This window comes from Enhydra lutris, unplaced genomic scaffold (assembly GCF_002288905.1).
Source record: "Enhydra lutris kenyoni isolate GAN:26980312 unplaced genomic scaffold, ASM228890v2 scaffoldscaffold34, whole genome shotgun sequence".
NCBI classification, from domain to species: domain Eukaryota; kingdom Metazoa; phylum Chordata; class Mammalia; order Carnivora; family Mustelidae; genus Enhydra; species Enhydra lutris.
The window spans coordinates 21,451,929-21,478,812 of record NW_019154118.1 but is presented as its reverse complement, the minus strand read 5'-3'; the positions used below and the strand labels follow the sequence as shown (position 1 = coordinate 21,478,812).

Here is a 26,884-nt window from a genome sequence, read left to right as displayed (position 1 = left end):
TATTGAGATGGTCATGTGATTTTTGTCCTTTTTCTATTAGAACATTATTACATGAATTGATTTTCAGATGTTAAACCAACCTTGCTTCCATTTGGTCATGGTGAATAATCCTTTTCATATATTGCTAGATTTGGTTTGCTAGAATTTTTTTGAGCATTTTTGCATCTATATTCTTAAGAGTTATTTGTCTCTAGTTTTGTTTTTTCTCGGTTGTTCTGTTTTTTGTTTTTTTTATTGTGTTATCTTGGTCTGGTTTTAAAATTGGGTTAATACTGACCTCATAGGGTGAGTTGGGAAGTGTTTCCTCTTCTATTTTTCAGAAGATTTTTTGAAGAATTGATATTCTTCAAATGTTCAGCAGAATTCACCATTTGGGGAAGCCATCTGGGTCTAGGTTGTTCTGTGTGGTTAGTTTTTAAATTACCATTCATTCTCTTTATAGATCAGTTCAGGGGTTCTGTTCCTTTTTGATTCAGTTTTGGCAGTTTGTGTCTTTCTAGGAATCTTCCATTTCATCTAAATTATCTAATTTTGGTGGGATATAGTTTTTCATAGCATTACCTACAAACCTCTTTGTTTTGGTAGGGTACATGGTAATGTCCTACTTCATTTCTGATTTTAGGAATTTGAGTATTTTTTCTTTGTCAGTCTAGCTAAATGTTTATCATTTTGTTGATCCTTTCAAGAACCAACTTTTGGTTTTGTTGAAATAAGTGAAAATGACTTACATAAAGCATACCATAACTTAAGGTATTCAGCTAAAGAAGGGCTTGTTAATAGGAAGCTTATAGCTGAAAAGGTGTACATTAAAAAAGATGAAAGAACCAACTTTTAGTTTCATTTCATCCTTTACACCTCAGGACATTTGTTTTCTTCTCCCAACATCCCCTGCCAGATGATAAGTTTCAGTCTTTGGGAAGAGAGTTTAAGAAAGTACAATGGTTTCTTGTCTTTGCAGATGTTAGAAGGGAAAAGCAAAATTTCTGTCAATGACTTCATCATAAAAGCTTCAGCTTTGGCATGTTTAAAAGTTCCAGAAGCAAATTCTTCTTGGCTGGACACAGTTATAAGACAGTAAGTAAGATACTGCTGGGGACAGTATATATCCATCAGCAGTTTTCTTGTGCTATCTCATGTCTAACTAGGAGTATAGGGGATAAGGAAAAATGGAATACAGGGAGGAAGAGGACTTCAGTAGTTTGAAAACAAGGTAAAACTATGAGATAATGCTAAATTTAGTTAGTGAAAACTACAAATTCTTTGAATTTAGAAGAGGGAGATAAGTTTACAGATGTGAATAATTAAGTTGATAACCACTGTTACAAAGCAGGGTTGAAATGGATTTTGTTCACCAGTTAGTAGAGGCAAATTGAAAACAAAACCAAGAAACATTTGTTAATATTATGGTGGCATGTGACTGGCATGGTGCTTTGTGTCTTTTCACATCTTGTCTCATTTTAATCCTTATGACCCCCTCATGAACTAGGGGCCTTCACTCCCATTTTACAGATGAAGAAACTGAGGATTCAATGAGTTAAATAACTTTCCTGAATTAATATGTTAGTGAATAGCAAAACTGTGATTGGAACTGGGATTCTGGCTCTTGCACCTAAACTTGTTCTACTATGTAGATTTTTAATTATTATTATTATTGTCAATTTAATTTCTATTAAGATAATAGTATATACATTAGAATATTGCTTTGTGGCTTACAGTGACCTATGCAGCTTTTATTTTTTATTTTTATTTATTTATTTTTTAAAAGATCTTATTTATTTATTTGACAGAGAGAGAGATCACAAGTAGGCAGAGAGGCAGGCAGAGAGAGAGGGAGAAGCAGGCTCCCTGCTGAGCAGAGAGCCCGATGCGGGGCTTGATCCCAGGACCCTGGGACCATGACCTGAGCCGAAGGCAGAGGCTTAACCCACTGAGCCACCCAGGTCCCCCCAAGCAGCTTTTAATCTGAGGTCTTACTCCTAAGAGGCAAACACAACTTTTTTTTTTTTTTTTTTTAAGATTTTATTTCACTTTGGGACACACGGGTGGCTCAGTCAGTTGAGTGTCTGCCTTCAGCTCAGGTCATGATCCCAGGGGCCTTGCTCAGTGGGGAGGCTGAATACTGATTTATCCAAATCAGTATATTCTCCCTCTACCTGCTGCTCCCCCTACTTATGCGTGCGTTCTCTCTCTCTCTGACAAGTAGAATCTTAAAAAAAAAAAAAAAAAAAAAAAAAGATTTTATTTAATTTCATTTTATTTTTAGAGAGACAGCACAAGCAGGTAGGGCAAAGTGAGAGGGAGAGAAGGAGAATCTCAAGCAGGCTCCATGCTCAGTGTGGATCCCGGTGTGGGCCTCGATCTCCCAACCCTCAGATCATGACCTGACGCAAAATCAAGAGTCAGACACATAACCAACTGAGCCACCCAGGCACCCCTACCTTCATATTTCTAAATAACATTTCTTGTTGCCTTTTATGGATTTTTTATTTTCTTTGTCAACTAATTTAGTATGAAAGAAGGTTAAGATTTAGCTTTGTTGTACCGTAAACACACACACACACACACACACACACACACACACTCACTCACACACTCTCTCCTACCAAATCGATGACAACACAAATTTTGGATATATCAGTATTCAGTATTAACATTTTATGCCTATGAAAATATTATTTATGACCGAGACATATAGTATTGCTGTGAATACTGTCCAAAGTGATCTTAATGGTTGCCTAACCATAAAATTGGTGGCTTAAAATGAAAATTTATTCTTAGTTCTGAAGGCCTGAAGTCCAACAGCAAGCTATTAGTAAGGCTACACAACCTCCATAGGCTCTAGGGGAGAAGCTTCCCTTGCTTTTTCCAGTTTTGGTGGCTCCAGGCATTCACTCACTTGTGGCTGCATGACTCCAAACTCGCATGGCCTTCTTCTCTTCTGTCTCTTACAAGGTCACTTGGCACTGGATTTAGGGCCCATCCAGGTAACCCAGGATGATTTCATCTCAAGATCCTAATTAACATGCAAAGATTTTTTTTTTTAATTTGATAGAGCATACACAAGAAGGGGGAGTGGGAAAGGGAGAAGCAGGCTCCCCACTGAGCAGAGAGCCCAATGCAGGGCTTAATCCCAGGTCCCTGCAGAGAACTTTTTTTTTTTTTTTTTTTTGGACACAGAGAGAGAGATCACAAGTAGGCAGAGAGGCAGGCAGAGAGAAAGAGGAGGAAGCAGGCTCCTGTTGAGCAGAGAGCCCGATGCGGGGCTGGATCCCAGGACCCTGATATCATGACCTGAGCCGAAGGCAGAGGCTTTAACCCACTGAGCCACCCAGGCGCCCCGAGAACTTTTAATTAAATAAGTTCACATAGATAGATCCTGAGATTAAGACAAAGACCTGTCTTTTAGAGAGCTGTTATAAACATCTGTGTACAATTCCCTGTGTTGACGTACGTTTTTATTTTTCTTGGATTGAAGTAGAATTACTGGGTCAAAGGGTAAATTGATATTTAACTTTTTTTTTTTTAGATTATTTATTTATTTATTTATTTGACAGACAGAGATCACAAGTAGGCAGAGAGGCAGGCAGAGAGAGAGAGGGGAAGCAGGCTCCCTGCTGAGCAGAGAGCCCGATGTGGGGCTCGATCCCAGGACCCTGAGATCATGACCTGAGCCGAAGGCAGAGGCTTTAACCCACTGAGCCACCCAGGCACCCCGATATTTAACCTTTTATGAGTATCTGAAGAAAACACTTCTTTGATGAGTAGATCAAGGTTATAGGGCAAGTACTGTGAAATACCCTTTATTTATTTATTCATATAGCCATTCAACAAATATTGACCATGTATTGTTTGCTATATTCAGTGGTGAGCAAAATAAGAAATACCATGCTTACTCTCCTAGGAGAAAGATTTCGGAGTGATAGGCTCATTAAAGGAAAGTTGTATTTGGCGGATGCCTGAGTGGCTCAGTCGTTAAGCATCTGTCTTCCACTCAGATGGTCCTGGGATCAAGCCCTATATTGGGCTCCGTGCTGGGTGGGAGGCCTGCTTCTCCCTCTCCCGCTCCCCCTGCTTGTGTTCCCTCTCTTGCTGTCTTTCTCTTTGTGTCAAATAAATAAATAAATAAATAAATAAATAAATAAATAAGCAGTATTTGGGATGCTTGGGTGGCTCAGTTAGTTAAGTGGCTGCTTTGGGCTGGGGTCAGGATCCTAGGATCCTGGGATCGAGTTCTGCATCAGGTTCCTTGCTCAGTGGGGAGCCTACTTCTCCCTGTACCTTCTCTGCCTGCGGCTCCCCCTGCTTGTGTGCTCCCTTGGACAAATAAATAAATATTTAAAAAAGAAAAAAAAGAAGGAAAGGAGAAGAAAGCAGTATTTGCTGTGATACCTTGGCCATAGCCCTGCTGTGGTAGCTGCTAAAGGGTCACACACAATTATTCAACCAGGTCCTTGTGTTCACAAATGACAGTCCCATGGCTCCTGGTCAGCTTGGGCACACTGAGGGATTTGGTACCCGTAATATTCTAAGGCTTGTGTCCAGAAGTAGCTGGACACAATTTCTTCTCAGTTGCAGAACACTTTGGCAGGGGTCCTAACACAAACCCCAAGGAGGCTGTGGATACAATTTGAGAGTTTGGGAACTTGGATGAGGGGAAAATAATTATTCCTTTCCACTAACCTCTAACTGAAATTTGGCATTTCTTCCCATTATAAATGTAGAGAACAAATCAAAGAGTTACTATTAACAGTACTTGTACTGGTGACCAATAAAAATCACTTACTTTCATATCAGATTATAGTTATTGCAGGTATCTTTTAAAAGAGTTTTTTTGATCTTGCCAGATCTTGTTATTGAGCTAATACATATATCATAATTTTGTTTTTTGAATAGTTTGGTAATTGAATTTCAATGTTTTTTTTTTTTTTTTTTTTAAGATTTTATTTATTCACCCGACAGACAGAGATCACAAGTAGGCAGAGAGGCAGGCAGAGGGAGAGGGGGAAGCAGGCTCCCTGCTGAGCAGAGAGCCTGATGCGGGGCTTGATCCCAGGACCCTGAGATCATGACCTGAGCCGAAGGCAGAGGCTTAACCCACTTAGCCACCCAGGCACCCCTCAATGTAGTTGTTTTTATATTTAGTTGTATTTGTTTTGTAATTTGTTTTGTAATTTTAATTTTAAATTAATTTAATTAATTTTAATTTTAATTTGTAAATTTTAATTTGTTTTGTAATTTTAATTAAGTAAACTAAAGTATGTAAGTAAAGTAAAATTAAAGTGATACTTTAATTTTAATTTTAATTAAGTAATTACTTTAAATAATACTTTAATTTTAATTAAATAATTAAGTAATTGTTTTTGGTAATAAGTATTTTATTTTCTGTGTTAAAAATATGTATTCTGAGGAGGGACCAAGATGCAAAGATACCCTTGGCATAATACAGATTAGGAATCCTACTTTTATGTTGAGACACCACCACCCTACATCCTGAGCTCTCCCGTTTCTCCCACAACACAGTCCTCTCCCTCCACTCTTCCTTCCGTCTGCGCAGAGTCTGCCTGCAGACTCCGCTCCATTGAGTTCACTTCACCTCAGAATTCAAGAAGTTCTCTTTGTGTAATTCTCGATGAATGCCGGGCGAATGCTGGGCCTTCTCCACCTGCACCCGTGTGTCAGTCAAGGCGGGTGCAAGGCAGTTAGAGCACATGTGAAACCAAACTACTGACACATTTCTTGTTCATTTTTAAAAAGTCTAGGTTAAGAGGGCATAGCAAAATGTAAAAACCAGGAAAGCTATCCCTCTGGCTGTAAAGTACCCCAAACTGAGGTAAATGTCAGTATTCTTGTTTAATCGGACACATAAGCTCTTAATAAATATTGCGATGATTACTGAAATTTTCTTTTTTCTTTTGAAATAGAAACCATGTTGTGGATATCAGTGTAGCAGTCAGTACCCCTGCAGGACTCATTACACCGATCGTATTTAATGCTCATATAAAAGGACTGGAAGCCATTGCTAATGATGTTGTTTCTTTAGCAACCAAAGCACGAGAGGGTAAACTACAGCCTCATGAGTTCCAGGTAGGTATTATTTATTTCCTTTCTGAATATGAAGAATTATGTTATATTTAAGGGTGGCATAATGCTGGGCACCTGGGTGGCTCAGTGGGTTAAGGGTCTGTCTTGGACTCATGTCATGATCCTGGGGTCCTGGGATAGATCCCTCCATCGGGCTCCCTGCTCAACAGGGAGTCTGCTTGTCCTCCCTCTGCCCCTTCTCACCGCTCATGCTCTCTTTCACTCTCTGTCAAATAAATAAAGTCTTTTTATAAAGGGTGGCATAATGCTTTTATTGCATTTTCTACCTTTGATTCTGCCTTATATTCTTACTGATACATGTCCCTGAAAATACAGAAAAAATGAATACCCTATCAAAATCTGAAAAGACATTTTCTAGCAGTTTGCAAAACTTATGACTTATGTTAATACTGTAATGGTTATATATTTTCATTAAAGTGTGTTCATTAAGGCCTGCCTTTTTTCCCCCCTTTCAGCTTTATTGATGTATAAATAGCAAATAAGAATTGTATATATTCAGGGTATATAGTTTTGATGTTTTGCTGTATGTACACATTGTGAGATGATCATAATCAAGCTAAGTCATGTCTGTCACCTTGTACTCACTGTTTTCCTTTCCTTTCCTTTTTTTTTTTTTTTTTAAAGATTTTATTTATTTATTTGACAGAGAGAGAGATCACAAGTAGGCAGAGAGAGGGGGAAACAGGCTTCCCACTGAGCAGAGAGCCCAACGCAGGGCTTGATCCCAGGACCCCAAGATCATGACCTGAGCCGAAGGCAGGGGCTTTAACCCACTGAGCCACCCAGGCACCCCTTCCTTTCCTTTTTAAATTTTTTTTTATGGTAGTTCAGAGGCCTTTCTTAAAGATTATCTTGGGGCACCTGGGTGGCTCAGTGGGTTAAGCCTCTGCCTTCGGCTCAGGTCATGATCCCAGGGTCCTGCGATTGAGCCCCGCATCGGCCTCTCTGCTCAGCGGGAAGCCTGCTTCCTCCTCTCTCTCTGCCTGCCTCTCTGCCTACTTGCGATCTCTGTCAAATAAATAAATAAAATCTTAAAAAAAAAAAAAAAAGATTATCTTAAGGTCTTTCCACAGAACATTTGTCTCTCTTTTCCTGGCTTATGTTGACAAGCAATTAACATGATTTTTAATCTCTTTTCCTCTAGGGTGGCACTTTTACAATCTCCAATTTAGGAATGTTTGGAATTAAGAACTTCTCTGCTATTATTAACCCACCTCAAGCATGTATTTTGGCAATTGGTGCTTCAGAAGATAGGCTGGTTCCAGCAGATAATGAAAAAGGGTAAGTATCAAAATAAATAGGGAGTTGTAAGTTCATTTTCATTATATTATACCTGTTTGGTTTTTGGTGGTTGTTGTGGTTTTTGTTTTACATCATACCTGTGTGTGAGTCTCGGTTTTATAATTATTGGCACAGCCTGTTGGAGGTTCAGGTACAGTGAGGCATAAGTATAGAATGAAGTTTTTCAGGGCGTCAACCCTTCTTTTACTGTATGCAGTTAATCCTATTTGAAATGAGAAGCCTTATGTACTATAGGTCAGGGGTGAGCATACTTTTTCTTGGAGCAGGTTGTAAATATTTTAGGCTTTTTGAGTCATGGTCTCTGTTGCAAATATTGTAGTGAGAAAGCAGACGTAAGCCATACGTAAATGAATTCCAGAATACCTACATTTGGCGGGATTTGGCCTGTAGGCTGTAGTTTGTCAGCCCGTGTTCCAGATGGCTCTTTGGTGTATAGAACTTAAAGAGTAGGTGGAAAATAATATCACTCTGTTGGAGCTGGCATTTGGGTTGGTTACTGGCTAAAAGCTAGTAATTGCTTTCAGCATACCTAATACTGTTTTTATCTTTTCCTAGATTTGATGTGGCTAGCATGATGTCTGTTACACTCAGTTGTGATCATCGGGTTGTGGATGGAGCAGTTGGAGCCCAGTGGCTTGCTGAGTTTAGAAAGTACCTTGAAAAACCTATCACCATGTTGTTATAATTAACCGAAGAATTTCTAGACTCTCCCAGGTCACAATGGTTCATTCTTACCATGATATAAATATGTTATTACACAGGTGGTTCTTTTTATTTTAAAGTTAACCAGTTGTTTTTGAGTCTGTCCAGATAAGTTATTTGTAATGGGCATTACTGAATTTCTTAAATGCCAATTACACCCACATATTGTACACATTTAATGAACACCAGATTTTGAACTGTGTATTCCTAGTCAAGGGAATATGTGGCCTGGCCTTTTGGTGATAAGTACTTCCATTGGGAAATGTAGAGCTAGAATTGTGGTTCCCTGTTGAAACAGATACATAAAGGTAATCTGGATGAAACCTTGAGGTTTTGAAGTTTAATTGCCTCAAATGTTTTGCTCATTTGAGAGAAAGAGAAGTCAAGGAAAAAAGAGAAGTCCATTCTCTTTGGAGAAAGGCTCTGAATTGAACTTGATTTTGGAATTTAACCCTAATCTAAATTTTTCTGTTACATGATCCTGGTTTATTATGGATGGGAAGGGTAGAGAACTTCAAGAAAAATAAGTGAAATTTTAAAAGTTAACATTCTCTTAGGCTTCTCCAACCAGCTGTCTGTCCTTTGTTTATTTTTCTATGAATCCCAAAATGGTTGTTTTGCCCCTTGAGATGAAGATATAAATATAAACTGGCACTTGTTAGAAAAGAATTTGTGTGGGTATTTATTTAAACAACTTACATGCGTAATTTTGAGAGAATTTAAAATTACCTCCAAATAAAAGAATATGCTTATAGAATTTAACAGAAAGTAGAAATTATTCCTCAATAATTAACCGTTGGTTACTTGCAAATGAACTTAATTATCAGAATCTGTTACTCAAATGACTTTGGAAATCTGTTATCAAGAAACTGGAGTAAGTGTACATATGTAAAATATGGTTTCTAGTGAGATATGTGCCAAAGTCCATTTATCACCAAGTCCTGTCTGAAGGGAAGAGGGGGAGAGAGACATTGCTAAGCAGTTGGGAGTGCTAAAAGATTAGAAGCAAAGTGGTCATTTCTACTTGGATAAAGTAAAAAATGTTCAGTGTGTACAAAGAAAGTGTTCTGTGTTTTTCCACTCGGTGTTGTCTCATACAATAAGAAAGTCCTAAAATCCTATTGGAAAGAAACAAAATAAGTTGCTTGCTGCCTTATCAGCCTAAATATTTTTTTCCATTTTGTTACAATTTGCCTTTCTTCTTAGGGGAGGGGGAGTAGAAGAGGTGATATTGTGATATTCAGGATAATAAAAATGAATTTGGCACATTATCCCAATTCCAGACTTTCCATTGATGTGTTTTTAATAAATTATTTGGAATTGTTTATGATTATTTAAAATAAATCTGACCAGTGTTTCCTTGTATATATGTGGAGCGGTCCCCTGAAACTTAGGTCTTTCAGTGTTGAATCTATTTTTAAATGTTCTTTATTAAATGGTGCAGAAGTGACACTGCATATATTCCAGAATATTTCCCTTACTGTATTATGAAAACAGTACAGTACATTAAATTGATTTTTCAGTAATTAGTAATGTTAGCTTGAATTGAAGATTGTGAAGAAGGAACAAGCTAATCAGAAGGGACCAGCGGTGTGAGCCACACCTGGTTCAAATACATGAAACTTCAAAGATAATTCATTTTTGGCAAATGCTGATGGCTCTGTTGTTCCCTTGAAAGAAAAATAAAAGGTTGTCTTCTAATAAAAATTATTTGGAGTTAAAAATTAATCTGGGGTATAATCCAAATCTGGATTCAGTCTATTTCTCTTACCAGAACTGAAAAAAGTTAAAAATTTTGGTTAAAATTATTTAAAAATTAAACTATATGTTTTCAGTGTGTCTTGTCTAATTTTTGATGTGTTGGTAATTATTTTTCACATTAAAGCCAGAGATAGGTATATATGTGTACACTCTTAATAGAAATGCATTTTAAGCATGTAGAATTAGTGAAAGAGAAGACTGAGTTTAGGAGGATGTAATCTAATACCTGAAGCTTAGGGAGTTAACTGAAGCACCTCATGGTGGAGGGTGCCACACAGCGAGATGAAAGCATAGTCTGGACATGTTAGATACTTTACACCAAGCCTGAGGTTTGTGAGTGAAGTTATGGTATCCCAAGGCATGGTCTGGAAAAGGAGTTAAAGAAGTTAACTGGCCTGAAAGATCGTATGAATATGTTGCAAGGAGTACTTCTCACCCTGGTAATACACAAAGCCTGGAATACATGGGAAAATAAACACTACTGATAATGATCTAAAACCAAGTTTGTAGGGGCACCTGGGTGGCTCAGTCAATTGAGTGTCTGACTGTTGGTTTTGGCTCAGGTCATGATCTCCAAGTGGTAAGACTGAACCCTGCATAGGGAGTGTTTGCTTCTCCTCTCCTGCCTCTCTTTCTGCTCCCTCTCTCTCTCTACCCCCCCCCCCACACACACTCCCAAACCTTAAAAAAAAAACAAGCTTCTAGAAAAATCTAGTCTCTAAATCGAGGATAATTAATATTCACCTCAATTTTCAGTTTGAAGGAAAAAAACTTGGTAAGATTTAGATTAAACTACTTCACAGCTATTAATGTTCTTCCTGGGCAAAGTTTTACATTTTGGGGGAGAGGGAGGAGAAGTTTTTATGAATATAAAAATCCATTGAAATAAGTAAAATATTTTGGAAAATAAGCATGTAAATTTAAAATTAAGCATGCTAGATTTTGAAACACATTTTACTAATGAGTATACAAACACTAAGCTGCTGGCAAAAGTAACACCCAAATGCCGAGAGTGCCAGAGCAGAGATTGAACCACTTCGATGTGGTTAGGTATGGGAGTGTGTAGGACAAGTATTGACAGTGATTTTGTAGAAGAGAAAGTAAGGTGAAAGCATTCCAAGTTTTTTTGATGGAAGAGAATATAATAGTGTTAACTTTAGGACATCATATACTTCTAAATATCACATATCAATTCTTTCTTTTCTAGATACTAGATTAGTTTCTAAGTTAAAAAGCTTTGAAATTAATAAGGACTTTAAAGACCTTATGTTGAACTAGAAACTATTACAAGGAAGCTGTACTGTATCTAGGAAAAATGATTAAGGATGTTTAAAGTTTGATGTGAACATCAAAGTTAATACCTTTGTATTGAACAACCATCTGACAGATGAAGGAAGTTGGTAAATACATCGCTTTTGTCTTTTATTTTCATAGGAGAAAGGCACTTGTCCCAAAGTCACATCCTTTTTCTTAGGGTTAGATGTATTTTATATCTTCTGTACAATAACATCCTGTTATTGTTAACTGCATCGTGGTATCCAGTCCACAGACAAGTCTCTTCTTTGATATTAAAAGATCTTGGTAACTTGGACTCCTCCCATCAGAACTGTTGTAGTAGTACAGAGGTTCATAGAAGCATAGGTTTGCATACTACTACATTGGCCCTGTAAATTCATAGCTGGAGGAAACTTTCACTGCTTCAGTTCTTCTTGGTAATAGAAAATTCACACAGTTTGAGACTTATTCCTGATGCAAAAATTTGCTAGAGACAACCAAGTAAACCAGAATTTCAACCAGTAAACCAAGGATTTTCACAATTTACTTGGAAACAGAATTTTCCCAAATGACAATTTGTTACTTTAAGACCATTAGAAATAGCTTCAAAACAAGTATATCATGGCAATACCATTATAAGAGTTTCTGTCTAGCCAAATTTGAGTTAAAAAAAAAGATAAACATAAGTTGGAGAATCTCACTCCATCAAAAAGAATTCTTAGAAAATACTAGTATTTAAGGTAAACCACTACCTCTTCACCCATTATAAAGGTCCTCTCATTCACATGCCTTTAGCACTGAAAACCCAAAGCAAATGATGCTCTTGACTTACACCAATGGCATTGTGACGATTAATGTAGCTTTCTCTTTGATAAATTTGGCTGTAGTCATTTCAGTATCCACAAATTCTGGAAGATTCAGATGTAATCTGTACTTCTCAGAGACCTCAATCAATAAATCATCCTAAGAATAACAAACCAAAGTATTTTAAAAGATGAAAGTAGAAAGTATTTCCTGGTTAAAATATGTGTACTGGATTATTCCCAGTTATTCACTCGTTTCCCATAAGAGGAGGATCTCACTGCCATGTGACTTGTAATGAGCTTGTACAGCTGCTGTTGTAACTCCCTGAGGTTTTGAGAGTTTTTGTTACTGCTGCTCAATACATCAAAAGTTAACTGATACAAAGCCATAAATCGGGTGTTGCCATCCTATATTATGTGGCATTGACTTTGTGGCTAACCAGCAAATAGCGAGGAAAATGTATTGGCAATAGGAAAAATGGTGACCCATGTTTTATAGCGATAAAGCCCTTAGGAAAACCAGCACAGTAATTTGAAAGACAAGTAACTGTATGCCATTAATGTGTGGCTTTAGCAAAAGTATGAAAATTGAATATTGGCAACATGCATTGTTTCTATTGGCTACATTTAATAAGCTACTACAAAAAGAGATGGGCTTAGAAAAGAATTTCCCAGTTTGCAAGTAGGATTGAAAGAATATACAGAGGGGCACCTGGGTGGCTCTGTGGGTTAAGCCTCTGCTCAGGTCACGATCTCAGGGTTCTGGGATCAAGTCCCGCATCAGGCTCTCTGCTAGGCAGGGAGCCTGCTTCCTCCTCTCTCTCTCTGCCTGCCTCTCTGCCTACTTGTGATCTCTCTCTGTCAAATAAATAAATAAAATCTTAAAAAAAAATATACGGAGCCCAGAAATTCTAAGACTTCAAGGCTGAGAAATGGAACTAATTTTTATTTTAAACCAGTAAAAAATAAAATTGAGAATTTATTTCTTACCTCCAAAGACTGATTAAGACAGCCTAGAAGTAAAGACTGAATTACACATTATTATACTCTTTATTAAAACCTCTAACTGGATTAAGGTGGAGCCCAGTTAATCCTTATGTTTGGCTCAAATGACAGCAATTAAGTAAAAAAAGACAGGCCATTGAAAAATGGACATGTCAAATAAAGAATTGTGGGGTATGGCACTGATTGGAATCAAAGAAATAAAATGGTACCAGCCTTGACTAAAACATTTAAAATGACCTTTGGACCCCCAACATTCCAAAAGTGTGTAAAAGGGTGAGTAAACTGCTCAGCACATAAGGATGACATATTCTCCAATGTTCTTTTCTGATGTGGCCAGTGTGGGTAAGATAAAGGGAACCACCACCCAGAGAATGAAGCTGAAAGTCATGGAAAACAATGGAACTAGGGGCTAGGTAATCAAGGAATCTTGGTTCTCTACCCAAGAACACCTCTACCCCCAGGAAAGGGACGCTGACAACATCTGCCTAATGGGATTTCAGAACTGCTGTGCACCAAGAGCTGCTGTGTCCCTCTTATTTTATTAATTTCCAAACTGAGACTGTTAATTATGTTTATCCTCTCTCCGTTCCACATTGTATGGTGCGTGTGGCTATGGCAGTAGATTACCTGTCTTTGTAGCTCATATGTCTGTGGTTCAAGAGGAGATGAAGATTATAATGGCAAAAACTTGTATTTCAGAGGCTGATACTAGGATTGGAGATGCCTTTTTTTGGGAAAGAAGCAAAAAATTGTGACCTTGAGAGTGGACTGTAGTAGATTGTAGGACTTATGCCAATTTTTTGCTTTTCTTCTGTTAGAGGATTATACATTCTTGCCATTTGAATTCCTGTGACTACCTGTGAGTATATTCTTCCCAGCCCTGTTGATGTAGTATTTGAACTTGTGCCTTAAATTTGGCCAATAGAATGTGAGTAAAAGTGATATATACTATGTCTGAGAGGAAGTTTTTTTTTTTTTAAAGATTTTATGTATTTATTTGTCAGAGAGAGAGCGAGAGAGAGCACAAGCAGGCAGAGGCAGAGAGAGAAGCAGGCTCCCTGCTAAGCAAGGAACCCCACATGGGACTCGATCCCAGGATCCTGGGATCATGACCTGAGCTGAAGGCAGCGGCTTAACCGACTGAGCCACCCAGGCGTCCCTGAGAGCAAGTTTTAAGATTCATTGCATGGCTTGGCCATTTCTGTTTTCTTTCTTCTGTGAGAATTGCGTATCTTACCTGTATCTTGAAATGGGCAAGACTCCTGGAACAGAGCAGGCCTACCTGACATACAGCCTGAGCAAACTGCTATAAACCACTGAGATTGTGGTGTTTTTTTTTTTTACTACAGCATAATATAGTGAAAGTTGACAAAGTTTACAGTATTACCTGTTTGACTTACCTCAGAAACACTAAGATCACAGAGAGAGACGGAATCAATACCAGGTAATTCAACTTTTATTTCAATTTCCAGAGGTTTATCATTCTGGTCAGCCACAGTTTTTAATTCATAGGCTGGTTCCTTCATCTCTACCTGGGTCTCTGAGCTGGAAATCTCCTCAATCAGACACCTTGCTTTGCTTGAAACTTCACCTTTTGGCAATAAAAGCTGAAAGTGATCTGGATTGCTCACAGCACTACTTATCTGTTCAAGGGTTAGTTCTTATGGAAAAAAAAATGGGGGGAGATGAAATCACAAAATTAATCTACAACATAAAATGCCATCAGGCTATGAACTGTAATATATGTGGCATTAGCCAAAATGGCAGCTAAAGCTGAAGCTAATTTGGTGTGGGAATCTAAAAGAATCTTAAACCTGGGGCACCTGGGTGGCTTAGTAAGGTTAAGCATCTGACTATTGATTTCAGTTCAGGTCATGACCTCAGGATGGTGAATTGGAGCCCTGCATTGGGCTCCGTGCTCAGTGGGGAGTCTGCTTGAGATTCTCCCTCTCTGCTCCCGCCCTCCAATCCTACCCCCTGTGGTTTCTCTCTCTCAAATACATAAATAAAATCTCTTTTATAAAATAAGTAAAATCTTAAAAAAAAAAAAAAGAATCTTAAGCCAAAGAACTTTGTTAAAAAGTTTGCAGGATTTAAAAATCTATAAGGACATGTTAATATTTCGAATATCTAATCTTTATATTTTTCTATCTTAAGATTCTAATCTTTTTTAAATCAAGATTTTTAGTTTGCAAAATGTACGCAGGATGCAAAACAATTTTAAATCAGTTAGAATTTCCATTTACAGTCATTAACTTACCCTTTCTCATTTTCTCTCTTAAATCTGTGGGGTCAGTTTGTATTCCCATCAGATTTTGTTTCATCCTTTGAATGCTTCCTTTTATTCTAAATTTAGCGACACTGTAAGAGTGTGAGAGAGTGAACTGGAATTGTTCCTCAATGCATTTCATGGCCATCCGTATTAATTGATCTTTTTTTACTTGGTCCTTTTCTGCTGCCTGGAGAACATCAGGATTGTAGGCAACATCGATGACTGTATAAACATCTGTGTGTGTAATTCAGAGGATGTGAAATGAAGATAACTTGTTTCACTAATGATATTGTCAGGTAATGTAGTAAGTCATAATCCTGGATAAAACTAGAAAGCATAAATTCTACTCCTGTATTTTTCAGAGATGATCACAATGGTGCTAAATACACACATTTCCAATTATGGCATTTCTTGGCATTTTATATGGGTTACTATTAGAAAAAACTGAATAGCATTCAATTCATATAAATAAAGGTATGCTTATTAATTATTAACTACATTACAACCAAATAAAATATTTTACTTGTAATGCCTTTTACCAAGTAAAATCTGATCATTATTATTCCCAATAAAGTTTTTAAAATGTGCTTTCTCTCCCTTAATTCTGTGTACCTGATGTCTCAGACATATCTTCTGGTGTTCCAACCCTTAGAGGTACTGGATGAGTGGTTGACTGGGGAGCTGGGATCCTTTTCCACTGACACAGGTTAATAAAAAGTACTTTTTCCTTGGGTTTCTAAAAAGCAAATAATTTTGCATATCTCAAAACCTAGTTTTTTTTCATTTTATAATAATCCTAATGGTAACTCATTACAGAATTTGAAGAGTGAGAATTTTAGGCTCCAAGTAAGCCATTCCATGCATTAAAACTGTGTTTGAAAATGACACTGTTACCTGATTTCCCCCAAGCTACTGAGTTTTCATGAAGATCCCGTTGCTGCTCCCAGAGGAACTGGGAGGAAGGACGGGGCACTGATTTAAGCAGATTCTGGGTGAATATGACCCTATTTCACTACTTCCTTACCTCCCAGCCAAGCAAGTTCTCTTTATTTGAAAAAACCTCCAATTCTATGCGTTTCTGTTAAATCATTACATTGCTTTTTTCTTGTTCTAGTAGAAAATGACTTTGAGATCTCCAAAATATATCAAATGTGAATTTCCCATTCTTACTCCTTCATCATCATCTATGTTTCACTCCCCCTTTAGAGTGGCAGTGCCCCTCAAGTTTTCTTAAAGTAGCAATAGCCAAACGTAAATGATTCTCTGATTATTCCAGGATTCTTTCACTCAAGGCCTCCCATCCCTGGGTACCAACACCACATACTAGGATCCTGGTTTGTAGACAGAGCTGTGGTTCTGGGGTGGCACAGAGCTGCTTCCCTTCTTTCAGCTGCTGTTCAATGAACTTCTCATAGCTCTCAGGATTACTTTCAGCCAGATCGTCTAGGAGGTTCCAGAACTGAGTAACTTGGGTGAGCAGACACTTTGAGGAAGACTCCATGATTAAGGTAAATAGGCCTCTTGAGTCTGTGGAAAGATAGGACTTAAGGGGGGAAAAGTCTGTGGAATTAATGATTCATCTCTTCTTTTCGAGGAGGAGGAACAAACAGGTCAGGAGTTGTTTTGGTGAAGTTAGCACCTGTGTCTAAAACATTGTGGCTCAGCACCACTTTCCTTTACCTTATTCTCTAATTATCTAATCCACCTTCTTAAATTCTCAAGTTGTCCTCCCGGGCAAGTCCTCACCTCTGCCTGGACTCTCACCAGCACTGAGGGGAGAGTAGTCAGTTAAAGTCGGGATTACCTGGTGACCCATTCTCTTGTTCGGATACCGGTATTGGCTGACTAGTGCCTATCCAGTCCTGAAACTGCCAGAGAGCCACAGGACACTTCTCCTTGCTTCGGAGTTAAAAGCAAGGATTCTGGAGCCAGAATGCCCAGATCCCAGTCTTAGCTTTGTCATGTACTAGGTGTGGGACCTTGAGCAGTGAAGTTATGTTATCAGTCTATTCTCCTCAAAGTGAAGGCGCTAATACCTATCTCGTGGGGTTATTGGGAGAATTAAGTATGCTTATGCAGAGAGGTTGGGACACTTGGTAAACCCTAAGAGAATGATAATATCCGTGTCTACAGATAACCTCCCTCGCTCTCCTCTCCCACTGGAGACGCGTCCCACAGCAGCCACAGAATGAGGAAAAGAGGAGGTCTGGGTTCCCCGAATACGATATTAGGGTTAAACTAAACGGGAAGCTTAACGAAAGGACCATCATCCCAGAGCTCGGCGAACCCACCTCCTCTCTGGGTTCCTTGACAAACCGCGACGCCTGTTACCAGGGTAACCGGACTGGGTACAACGTCTAATTGGGTCCGGAAAGCTCCAGGAAGAAAGGCTTTTTACATCCAGTTCCGGAATCTCCCCCTCCTGGTGTTGGGCTTGCTTTTCAACTGAGGCCGATCCACTTCCTTTCCAGGAAGGCGCCCGCCTCCCTTCCGCACCCTTTGATCTCTAGAGGATGCTGGAAACCCTCCCCGTGGGAGTCTCTGGGTCCTGTGGGTGGGAAGAGTTTCTCCGGAGCACGACTTCCGGCCTGAAAGGGAAGCCCGCTCCCTGGTCTCCCAGACCGATTCCTCCCCCCAAATCCCCGCCACGCGAAGCTGCGGCGCACGGTATGGGTGTGTTTGTGTGTATTTGTATGGGGAGGGCGTTTGGAGGGAAGGTTACCGGGAGCTCCGTGGCCGCTGGGGGGCAGGGATCCCGGTGACAGAGACTGGGGTATTTTCTCCGTCTTCCACTTGGAAGCCTCAACCCCAACCCCCCACCCCCACTCCCCTTTCGGGCACTCTGGGTGTCTCTTGGGCCCAGTCGAAGGTTGTACCCGTCCAGACCGTCCCCATCCTTTCGAGAGAGCGAAGCCCAACCCCGGGGTCCGTCCCAGAGGAGCGTGAACGGGGCATGCCCCCCTTAAGCCGGCCGTCCGGATTCCGCGCTGGCGCAGCCTCCGGCCTCGGTCCGAAAAGAGATCTTCCTGTCGGTGCGGGCTGGGGGAAAGGCAGCCGTGGCCTGGGCCACGGGTGAGGGCAGAATAACCGGTGGGAAGGCTGCATTTTCATGAAGGACTCGGGTGAAGCTGCAGAGCTGCCTTTGAGCCCTGACTCCTTGGCTTCCTGGGTCGGAGGAGATCTTGTAATGGAGTGGTTCTTCGTCTCACACTAGCAAGATGCCTGATTTCCTCAGGATCGAGGGGTGAGTGAGCGGTGGGGTGGTTGCACAAAACAGCTGCTAGCTACACACAGAATATCCTTGTCATCTGTTTTTTGGAGGCTTCTGTACAAAACAGAAAGAATTCCCCTGAATGGAGATACTTAGGGCGTCTCTGCATTTGATGTCAAATGTTGACATTTGTGGTCCTGACATTGTCAGATCTAGGTATTTGCTCCATCACAAACTAATTTTGAGATTCGAAAGTTGATCCCTAATCCGGATCTTGTTTGCTGTGGGCTGTCTGGTCTGGGGCAAGTTATGGCTTAAGGGAATTTCATCTACAAAATAGAAATGAAGATACTTGCCTCATATAAAACATGGGGGTTGTTTTGAGGATTAAATAAAATGGTGCTCTTGAAGGCACTTAATTCTGTGCAGTTTGAAAGAATTTGGATGCCCACCATGTCACTGTGCATTCATCTGCACATTAGGGTAGCTAGGCGTTTCCCTCTTTTAATGGTGAAGGGAAAACTACCCCTCAGGACCTCTGACTTCTTGTTCAGTGATCTTTCCTTTACCTCATGCTTCTTTATAACACTGTAATAAAAGATAAGGTAAGAAAGGAAATTATTGTTATTAAATGTTATTTATTGATTCACTTCAGATTGAAGAATGTCCCGTGTTCCATTGGGAAAAGTCCTCCTGAGGAATGTCATCCGGCATACAGATGCTCACAATAAGGTGAGAGGTACAATCTAGTTATTCCTCAACATTTATTGGAGTCATACAGTGTGCCATGCATGATTTTGGTAGTTTGGAGATACAAAGATGAACAAAACAGATAATTACAATCAATTTGGTAAGTCCTATAATAGAGACACATATAAGGTGCTTCCGTGCCCTGAGGAAGGAACAGTGAAATCGGCCTTGGGAAATTAGGAAAGGGTTCGCAGAATGAGGGGTGTTTGAGCTGCTATATTTGAACTAGTTCTTGATGAACAGGTTCAAATTTACCAGGTGTAAAAGATCATTCTAGACAGAGCATCATGTACTCATATGGCAACAAAGAAGAGCACAAAGCACTTGGGGTGTGGCAAGAAAGCGTGTGTGTCTGGAAAGGAGGGAATGTTGGGGGGGGGTAGTGAGAGAAGGTGAGGCTCAGGTGGTAAATCAGAATTGGATTGTGATGCTTGGAGATTAGACTTTTCCTCTAAATAGTAAAGAAGCTATCAAATGTTTTTAAGCAGGGTGTGACAAGATTATATTTGTATTGTAGAAAGATGATTTGTTAGCTGGGTAGGGGAGGAGAGAGCAGATAGAATGAAACAGTAGAGACACCGTTCAGGCAGTTGCAGTGCTCCAGGTGAGAGATGATGAGGAGTTCATGTGAGAGCAGTGAGAGTAGCGATGAAGATGAGGAATTTCGGAGATAAAATCCAAAGGATTTGGTGACTAAACATAAAGGGTTATCATTTGATAATTGCAGCATAGTTGCAAAGTTAATAAGGTGATAAGTGAGTCTCTGCAGGGTTAAAAAGTTCTCCTGTTGCTGCAGAATTCTACATACTTGAGATTCACTGGGTTGCATTGTTGAGCTACTCTAGAGAATCCTGAATTTGTTCCCCAGATTCCTGATTATAAACCATTCTGTAATACAATAATTAATGCAGAGTGTATTGTCAGTTACTTTTTTTTGATATAAAATACTGTTTTTTTAGTAATTATATTTCTTTTCTTTTAAAAAATCTAGATTCAGGAGGAATCAGATATGTGGAAAATAAGAGAACTGGAGAAACAGATGGAAGATGCTTACCGGGGGACCAAAAGGAAAATGTTACCCAGTAGTTCAAGGTGAAGTTGGAGCTCTAAGAACCAAAATAATTCAGGGGCACCTGGGTGGCTCAGTGGGTTAAGGCCTCTGCCTTCGGCTTGGATCATGATCCCAGGATCCTGGGATCGAGTCCCGCATCGGGCTCTCTGTTCAGTGGGGAGCCTGCTTCCTCCTTTCTCTCTGCCTGCCTCTCTGCCTACGTGTGATCTCTGTCAAATAAATAAATATAATTAAAAAAAAAAAAAGAACCAAAATAATTCAGATCCTGTTCAGAACCATCAAGTTTCACTTCGAAAGCATTTTAGTATGCTAAAGATAGAGGAGTTCAGTTCTGTGAATCTTTAAACCTTCCTTCTTTCATAAATCTAGACCTAAGCATAAAGGTAATGGCTATGATACATATGGTTTAACTTTTAGCATTTATTTGCAATGGGGAATTTAAAAATTCTACCTTGAATAACTTTAAAAGTTAAGGATTCTGTGTATTCTGACCTTGTCTGGTGGCTTTTAAGATTCTCTGTTGCTGTCTTACGGTCACTTAGCTATCATTTACTCCTTTCCCCTATTAGTCTTTGATTGATTCTCAGGCTTTTCTTTACCCCTTCTATTTCCTGTGTTCACCAAGTCACACAGCTTTTAGAGTACCTTTTTAATAATTCAGTGTGAATATGCAGGATAATGCAGGCTTAATTGTCTTGTTTGTGGAGGTATAGGAATATCTGAGTATTGAGAATATTTCTCGGGCTTCATATGCCTGTTAGTGTAGAGCTGTGTGTATGAGAAATGACTGTAGTAATAATGCTGATTTCTAAAGTCACCCAGGGGAGCAGTTAATAGATATGTAGAGTGAGTGAATGTGCCTGTGTAGTACTCAGGCTTTGGAGTGCGGTTGACTGTATATGTGAAGGGCTTTAGACAAGAAAGTATTCAGGGTATCCAAGGTAAAGAAGGCAGAGTCTCAATATAAAAATAAATATCTTTGCAGTCGTTTTCTTGCTGAAGATGGTCCTTTGAGGATTTAGATGTAAAGTTAGTGCAGATGATAATTTGTCTTCTATTGGTTGTTCAATTCCAAGCCACATTTTCAGGGACAAAATATTGTTTTTATTTTATTTTATTTATTTTTAAAGATTCTATGTATTTGACAGAGAGAGACAGCAAGGGAGGGAACACAAACTGGGGAGTGGGAAAGGGAGAAGCAGGCTTCCCGCTGAGCAGGGAGCCCGATGCAGGGCTTGATCCCAGGACCCTGAGATCATGACTTGAGCCAAAGAGAGACACTTAATGACTGAGCCGCCCAGGTATCCCCAAAATGTTGTTTTTAGAGTGAGTTATTGATATCTGTCATGGTCTAATAAATCTTTAAAACATAATCTCTTAAGGGGCAAGGATTCTGATTGTCTCATCCCCTGCAGCTAGAATGGTGTTCAGCACGTAGGAGGCCCTTAAACATTTTTGATAACTGATTAGCGTGCTTAGTGACTTGTTAGCGGACCTTGTAAGCACAGGGTGGTTCTCAACTATTTTTCTACCCTAGCCTACTCATGGGTTAGGCCTTGCTCCTACTATTACTATGACCTCACTATAGCAAGTTGCTGGTTTTTAAGGAAGGGAATATATTTCTAGGTTAGTTTGAAATGTCCCCACCTGTGATTATGCTCTACTTCCCTCTTTCCGTGTCCTCCTACTTGAGAATTAGTAAGTGAGCTATAGCATGCCACAGTCCATAAGTTATTTTGTCTTTATTCTGCAATAGGATGGGTAGTGATGGTCAGATTTTCACTGGACAGCTATACAGACTTAGAGCGAAGAACAGATCATGTCTTTTTACATTTTTTTTTTTTAACACTGAATCGGTGATTTTGTTTTCCTCTTAGCTTGTTCAGTGGGTTTTGTGCATGACATCCATAAAGGAACCTCACAGATTACTTCTAAATATAAAAGTTCTTCTGTTTTTCCTTATAGCCGGATGCGTAGTGATGGTTTTGATGAAGAAAGTCAAAGAGACTATTGGAGGCCAAAGAATGAAATTTCTGGGGCACTGGAAGATGATTTTCTGAAGGCTAAATCCTGGAATAAGAAGTTGTATGATTATGAAGCTAATATGCCAGACAGGTTTGTGACAAAATTCATGTGACCATTAATACTATTTGGTCTGAGAATGTGTACTTTTACAAATTAATTATCTGTACAAAAACTTGCACATAAATGTTCATAACATAATTATCATAATGGCCAGAAAGTAGAAATCCAAGTGTCTATCAACTGATGAATGGATAAACAAAATGTGGTAAAGTATTCCCCCCTTATCCATGGGGGATACATTCCAGGACCCCCAGTGGTTGCCTAAATCTGTGAATAGTACTGAATACTGTGTTTTTTTCTGTACAAACATAACCTATAATAAAGTTTGATTTCTAAATTGGGAACACTAAGAGAATAACATTAACTAAAAATAGATTTTTTATAAAATAAAATAAAATCTATGTGAATGTCCTATCTCAAATATTTTATTTGTACTGTACTCTTGTGAGGATGTGAGATGATAAAATGCCTACGTGTTGAGATGAAGTGAGGTGAATGAGGTAGGCATTTTGATGTAGCATTAGGCTACTCCTGACCTCTGACAGTGTGGCAGGAGGAGGGTGATCTGCTTCCAGAAAGCAAAACTGCAGATAAGGGAGTGGAGGGGAACTAATGGAATGTTATTTGACGAGAAAGGAATAAAGTACTGATAAGTGCTGCCACATGGGTGAGCCTTGGAAATAGGTGAAAAAAGCCAGACACAAAGCACCACTTATTATGATTCTATTTATATGATATGTCCAGAATAGGCAAATCCATAGAGACAGAAATTAGATTCGTGGTTGCCATGGGCTACAGGAGAGGGAGGAATGGAGAGGGACTGCTAAGGGATGGAGTTCCTTTTTGGGTGATGAAAATGTTCTGAAATTAGATAGTGGTGATGGTTGCACAACTCTGTGTACTGAAAGCAACTTAATTGTACAGTTTAAAATGGTGAATTTCATGGTCTCAGAATTATACCTCAATAAAATTGCTATGTAAAAAACATCCCATTGTAGACAGCATTGTTACAAGTTATTTTTGGAGAGGTACTTACAGGTAAAGAGCAGAGTAGAAGAGTTCCTTAGTGTTTCTTAAAAATGGCAAGTCTCTTAACAAATGGACAGAAGAATGCTTTGTGTCTGAAATGATAACATGCAGTACAGAAAATGTAGCCAAGTAAGTTACTGAGCTTGAAGGTGGGGTTGGCTCTGCCTTATCTTTATTTTCTTTGCTCTGCGTGCATGTCTGTGTCTGCATGCACTAAGTCTAATTTTCTTTAAATTTTCAAAAATATATGCATTGCTTTAGTTATACATGTAATGAAATATGTCATCTTACAGATGGGGTCACAGTGGTTATAAAGAGTTATACCCTGAAGAATTTGAAACAGACAGGTAAGGCAAATAGGCTTACTGAAAAAAAAAAAAAGCTCGAAGCTATAAGATTAATTTCAAGTCTCAACTATAAATTGGGTTCCTAATTTTACAAAGGAGATAACATTTGCCATTAAAATGTAACTAGAAACACAATAGGCAATTTATTTGGGAGATAACTGGTATTTTGCCTTTTCCTAATTGATGTTCTGCATTTATATATAGCATTTAGGTTTTTAATAGTTTTCCGTGCAGTAACTCAGTTTGGCAGATTAGAATTCTTGTCTTCATTTTAAGAAAACAAGATGAGGAAACAAAACTCTGAGAGTGATAGAAGTCTCATAATAACCCTATGTCAGAGCTTTTAGTTAAAATTCAGATGTTAACCCCAACTTTTTTTCTTAAGATTTGTTTATGTATTTGAGAGCGAGCATGAGCAGGGGGAGGGGCAGAGGTAGAAGCTGACTTCCTGCTGAGCGGGAGCCTGATGTGTGGCTCAGTCCCAGGACCCCCAGATCATGACCTGAGCTGAAGGCAGATGCTTAACCGACTAAACCACTCAGGTGCCCCTAACCCCAACTTTCTGTCTAGAATGCAGAATACTAAAATATAAATACACTTTTTATTTTCTATAGTAAAGCAGTTTCTCTTTTTTATTAGTAGTGATCAGCAAGATATCACCAATGGAAAAAAAACATCTCCCCAAGGAAAACCATCTACCCACGAGTCTCACAAACACAAGAAGTCAAAGAAATCTCACAAAAAAAAGCAGAAAAAAAAGTCACACAAAAAACAGAAGAAAAGCAAAAAAGAAGCCACAGATATAACAGCAGATTCCTCAAGCGAGTTCTCGGAAGAAACTGGGGCTTCTAGTACCAGGAAAAGGAAACAACCGCATAAGCGCAAGAAAAAATCCAGGAAAAAGTCTCTCAAAAAATCTGCTTTATTCTTGGATGCAGAAAGTGACACTTCCCAGTCGGATGATTCTGCATCCAGCAGTTCTGAGGAAGGTGAGGAAAGAGACACTAAGAAAACCAAAAGAAAAAAGAGAGAGAAAGAAGTCCATATCCCTATAGTTAACAATGAAATACAGGAGAGGACAAACAAACGCACAAATTGGAAAGTGGCTACAGATGAACGGTCTGCAGAGAGTTCAGAGGATGACTGAGGAGGAGAGCTATTCCATTTCCCATCTGACTGGTTACTTACAGCTCTTCCACCTTGGGTTTTGCCAGTGACTCTCTTGCCCAGCACAGGGACCCTGATGTCAGAGCTATCCTGTGCCATCTATCTACGTTCTGACAGACTTCTTGTCTTCTGTTTGGCCTGTTAAACTTGATCCTCTGATTGTTAATAGGGAATCTGGTATTTTGTTACGAAGTTTTCTTGAAGAGATTATTTTTTGCAATTAATCACATTTAGGGTAGAGTGCATATACAGCAAATTAAAGGACCCAGAAAGCTGAATCCCAATAATGACCTGGGTACACCAGTTGGGATGCTGAATTTGGGGAAAGCAAGGGCTGGGATCAAGAAGTGGATTGGAATTGGTGCTGTGTAGAATGTTGGAACATCGTGTTCTCTGTTTATATAGCAGGTGCCACAACTTTTATTGTCTTCAGCCTTGGTGCTTTGATCTTTCCGTATTTTGGCCTCATAGATGTGGTCTTTTATTTAATGAGAAAATGAATATAAGAGCAAAACATTTTTCCTTTATGATTATATCCCTACGCAGCTGTTACGAGACTAGGGTTTTCCATCAAATTTCCCTGCTGGACAGGGTCTGTGGCTACATTCAGTATACCCCTAAACATGGTTATTGGTTTAGTAAATGGTTTTCTATTTCCATTGTGGTATATTGCCTAAATGGACTTGTGTTCAAAATTAATTCTTCAGTTGTTTTGGGTGAGTCCTCAACCAAATGGGATAAAATTAGGAATTAGTCATGCTGTCTAGTGGTGCTCTGAACAGGATTCAGGGTAGCAACTGCCATTTAAATATTATCTTCCTTGTTAATTTCTAAATCTATTAATGAACTTTAGATTTTCCCTGAAACTAGGTTGAATCAGTTCCAAAATAAAACAGGCTTCTCAGGGATGTACCCGCTTCTTCCCTCCCAGTCTGCCTTCCAATTAAAGCACCAAGCAGAGACCGTATTATTTCCCTTTGCTATATACTGTGATCCCTACTGTTAATTCTTAAGAAACCAAAATAGCACTGAAAAAAGGCTGGCAGAACACAAGTGATTTTTTTCATTATGACAGAATATCAAGTGACATGCTGCTTTTCCTGGTTGTCATTTCATGGGCTGAGTAGAAAGCTTGAAAACTCAGAATTTTGGTCTTGGTTCTGCTTCTAATTAGTTATGAGGTTTGGAAAAGGTAAGTTAACCTCCCTGGCCTTACTTTCCCCATGTATAATACAGAAATACTTCATGGTAGCATGACAGTGTAAGACACCAGCAATAGAATATAACTAACAACATTCCATGAGGTGGTAATATTTTACAGTTCTAACTACTAAATTTGTTCTCTTTACAGAACAGATGTCTAATAAAATGTTTGGTCATAAAATACATGGTTGGCTAGAGGTTCCCTATCCCTTGATTATATGCAGGTGCTACCTTTGGGGATATTTACTTGAAATATTAATACTTTGGTACTCAATTGTCAATGTTCCATGGTGTATATTTTTACCTTTGGGATTAGTAGGGGCCCCAGGTGGGGAAAACAGTTTGTAATTACTACCTCTTAACCTAAAGACAAATTACTTTGTTCCTGGAATAGGTGAAATCTTTGTTGGAAGGAGTTTTCAGCACTTTTTTTTTTTTTTAAAGCATTGTTTCTGTGCTATAAAAGTACTGATTCTAGCACAGACTCAGGAAGATGGGCCAGTGGAACAAGGCATCTCCAGGTTGTTGATTCTACTTCAGTCTTGACCTTCCCTTCTTCCCATACTAGCAGGCCTATTTCTTTCCCAAGAATACACATCTTGCCTGTTTTGTTTTTTGCTGTGTTTACTTTTTCTTGGTCATGTATAAGCAATAAACCTGTCTTCTGTTCTTCACCTTTCTCAACCCCAATTTCACTTCTATACCTTGGGCTGTCTTTGATGGTTCTTCTAGCCCCCTTAAATATGGCGTAGGATGGCCCTTCAAAACCCAAGATCTCTCATTTGCACTACTGGTCTT

General features: G+C 39.1%; 3 protein-coding genes across 7 annotated transcripts in view; 2 read left to right on the top strand and 1 right to left on the bottom strand.

Moving 5' to 3' along the window:
• The window catches only part of LOC111153737 (dihydrolipoamide S-acetyltransferase), a 31,407-nt gene extending 21,596 nt beyond the window's left edge, over positions 1–9,811 (top strand). Inside the window, exons 11-14 of the mRNA XM_022512937.1 lie at positions 959–1,074; positions 5,922–6,084; positions 7,247–7,383; positions 7,960–9,811. Of these exons, the coding sequence (XP_022368645.1) occupies positions 959–1,074; positions 5,922–6,084; positions 7,247–7,383; positions 7,960–8,089 (546 nt within the window). The 3' untranslated portion in view covers positions 8,090–9,811. The remainder of the gene's footprint in view (positions 1–958; positions 1,075–5,921; positions 6,085–7,246; positions 7,384–7,959) is intronic.
• Positions 9,812–11,669: 1,858 nt separating this feature from the next.
• LOC111153738 (PIH1 domain containing 2) lies at positions 11,670–17,541 on the bottom strand. The gene is made up of 6 exons (XM_022512939.1): positions 17,514–17,541; positions 16,547–16,765; positions 15,835–15,958; positions 15,211–15,456; positions 14,351–14,610; positions 11,670–12,105 (listed from the first exon to the last, which is right to left on the bottom strand). The coding sequence occupies exons 2-6, from the start codon at positions 16,721–16,723 to the stop codon at positions 11,971–11,973; spliced, it is 942 nt and encodes a 313-aa protein (XP_022368647.1). The 5' UTR covers positions 16,724–16,765; positions 17,514–17,541; the 3' UTR covers positions 11,670–11,970.
• Positions 17,542–17,814: 273 nt separating this feature from the next.
• On the top strand, positions 17,815–26,271 carry LOC111153882 (NKAP domain containing 1). Of its 5 annotated transcripts, none has more exons than XM_022513168.1 (7): positions 17,864–17,889; positions 18,458–18,466; positions 19,089–19,165; positions 20,175–20,275; positions 22,221–22,370; positions 23,663–23,716; positions 24,359–26,271. In XM_022513168.1, the coding sequence occupies exons 3-7, from the start codon at positions 19,097–19,099 to the stop codon at positions 24,861–24,863; spliced, it is 879 nt and encodes a 292-aa protein (XP_022368876.1). In that variant the 5' UTR covers positions 17,864–17,889; positions 18,458–18,466; positions 19,089–19,096; the 3' UTR covers positions 24,864–26,271. The 5 variants fall into 5 exon arrangements, with proteins under 5 accessions (XP_022368874.1, XP_022368873.1, XP_022368877.1 ...); XM_022513167.1 differs by having other exon boundaries at positions 17,871–17,889; positions 24,356–26,271; XM_022513166.1 differs by lacking the exon at positions 18,458–18,466 and having other exon boundaries at positions 17,815–17,889; positions 24,356–26,271.
• Positions 26,272–26,884: the final 613 nt, after the last annotated feature.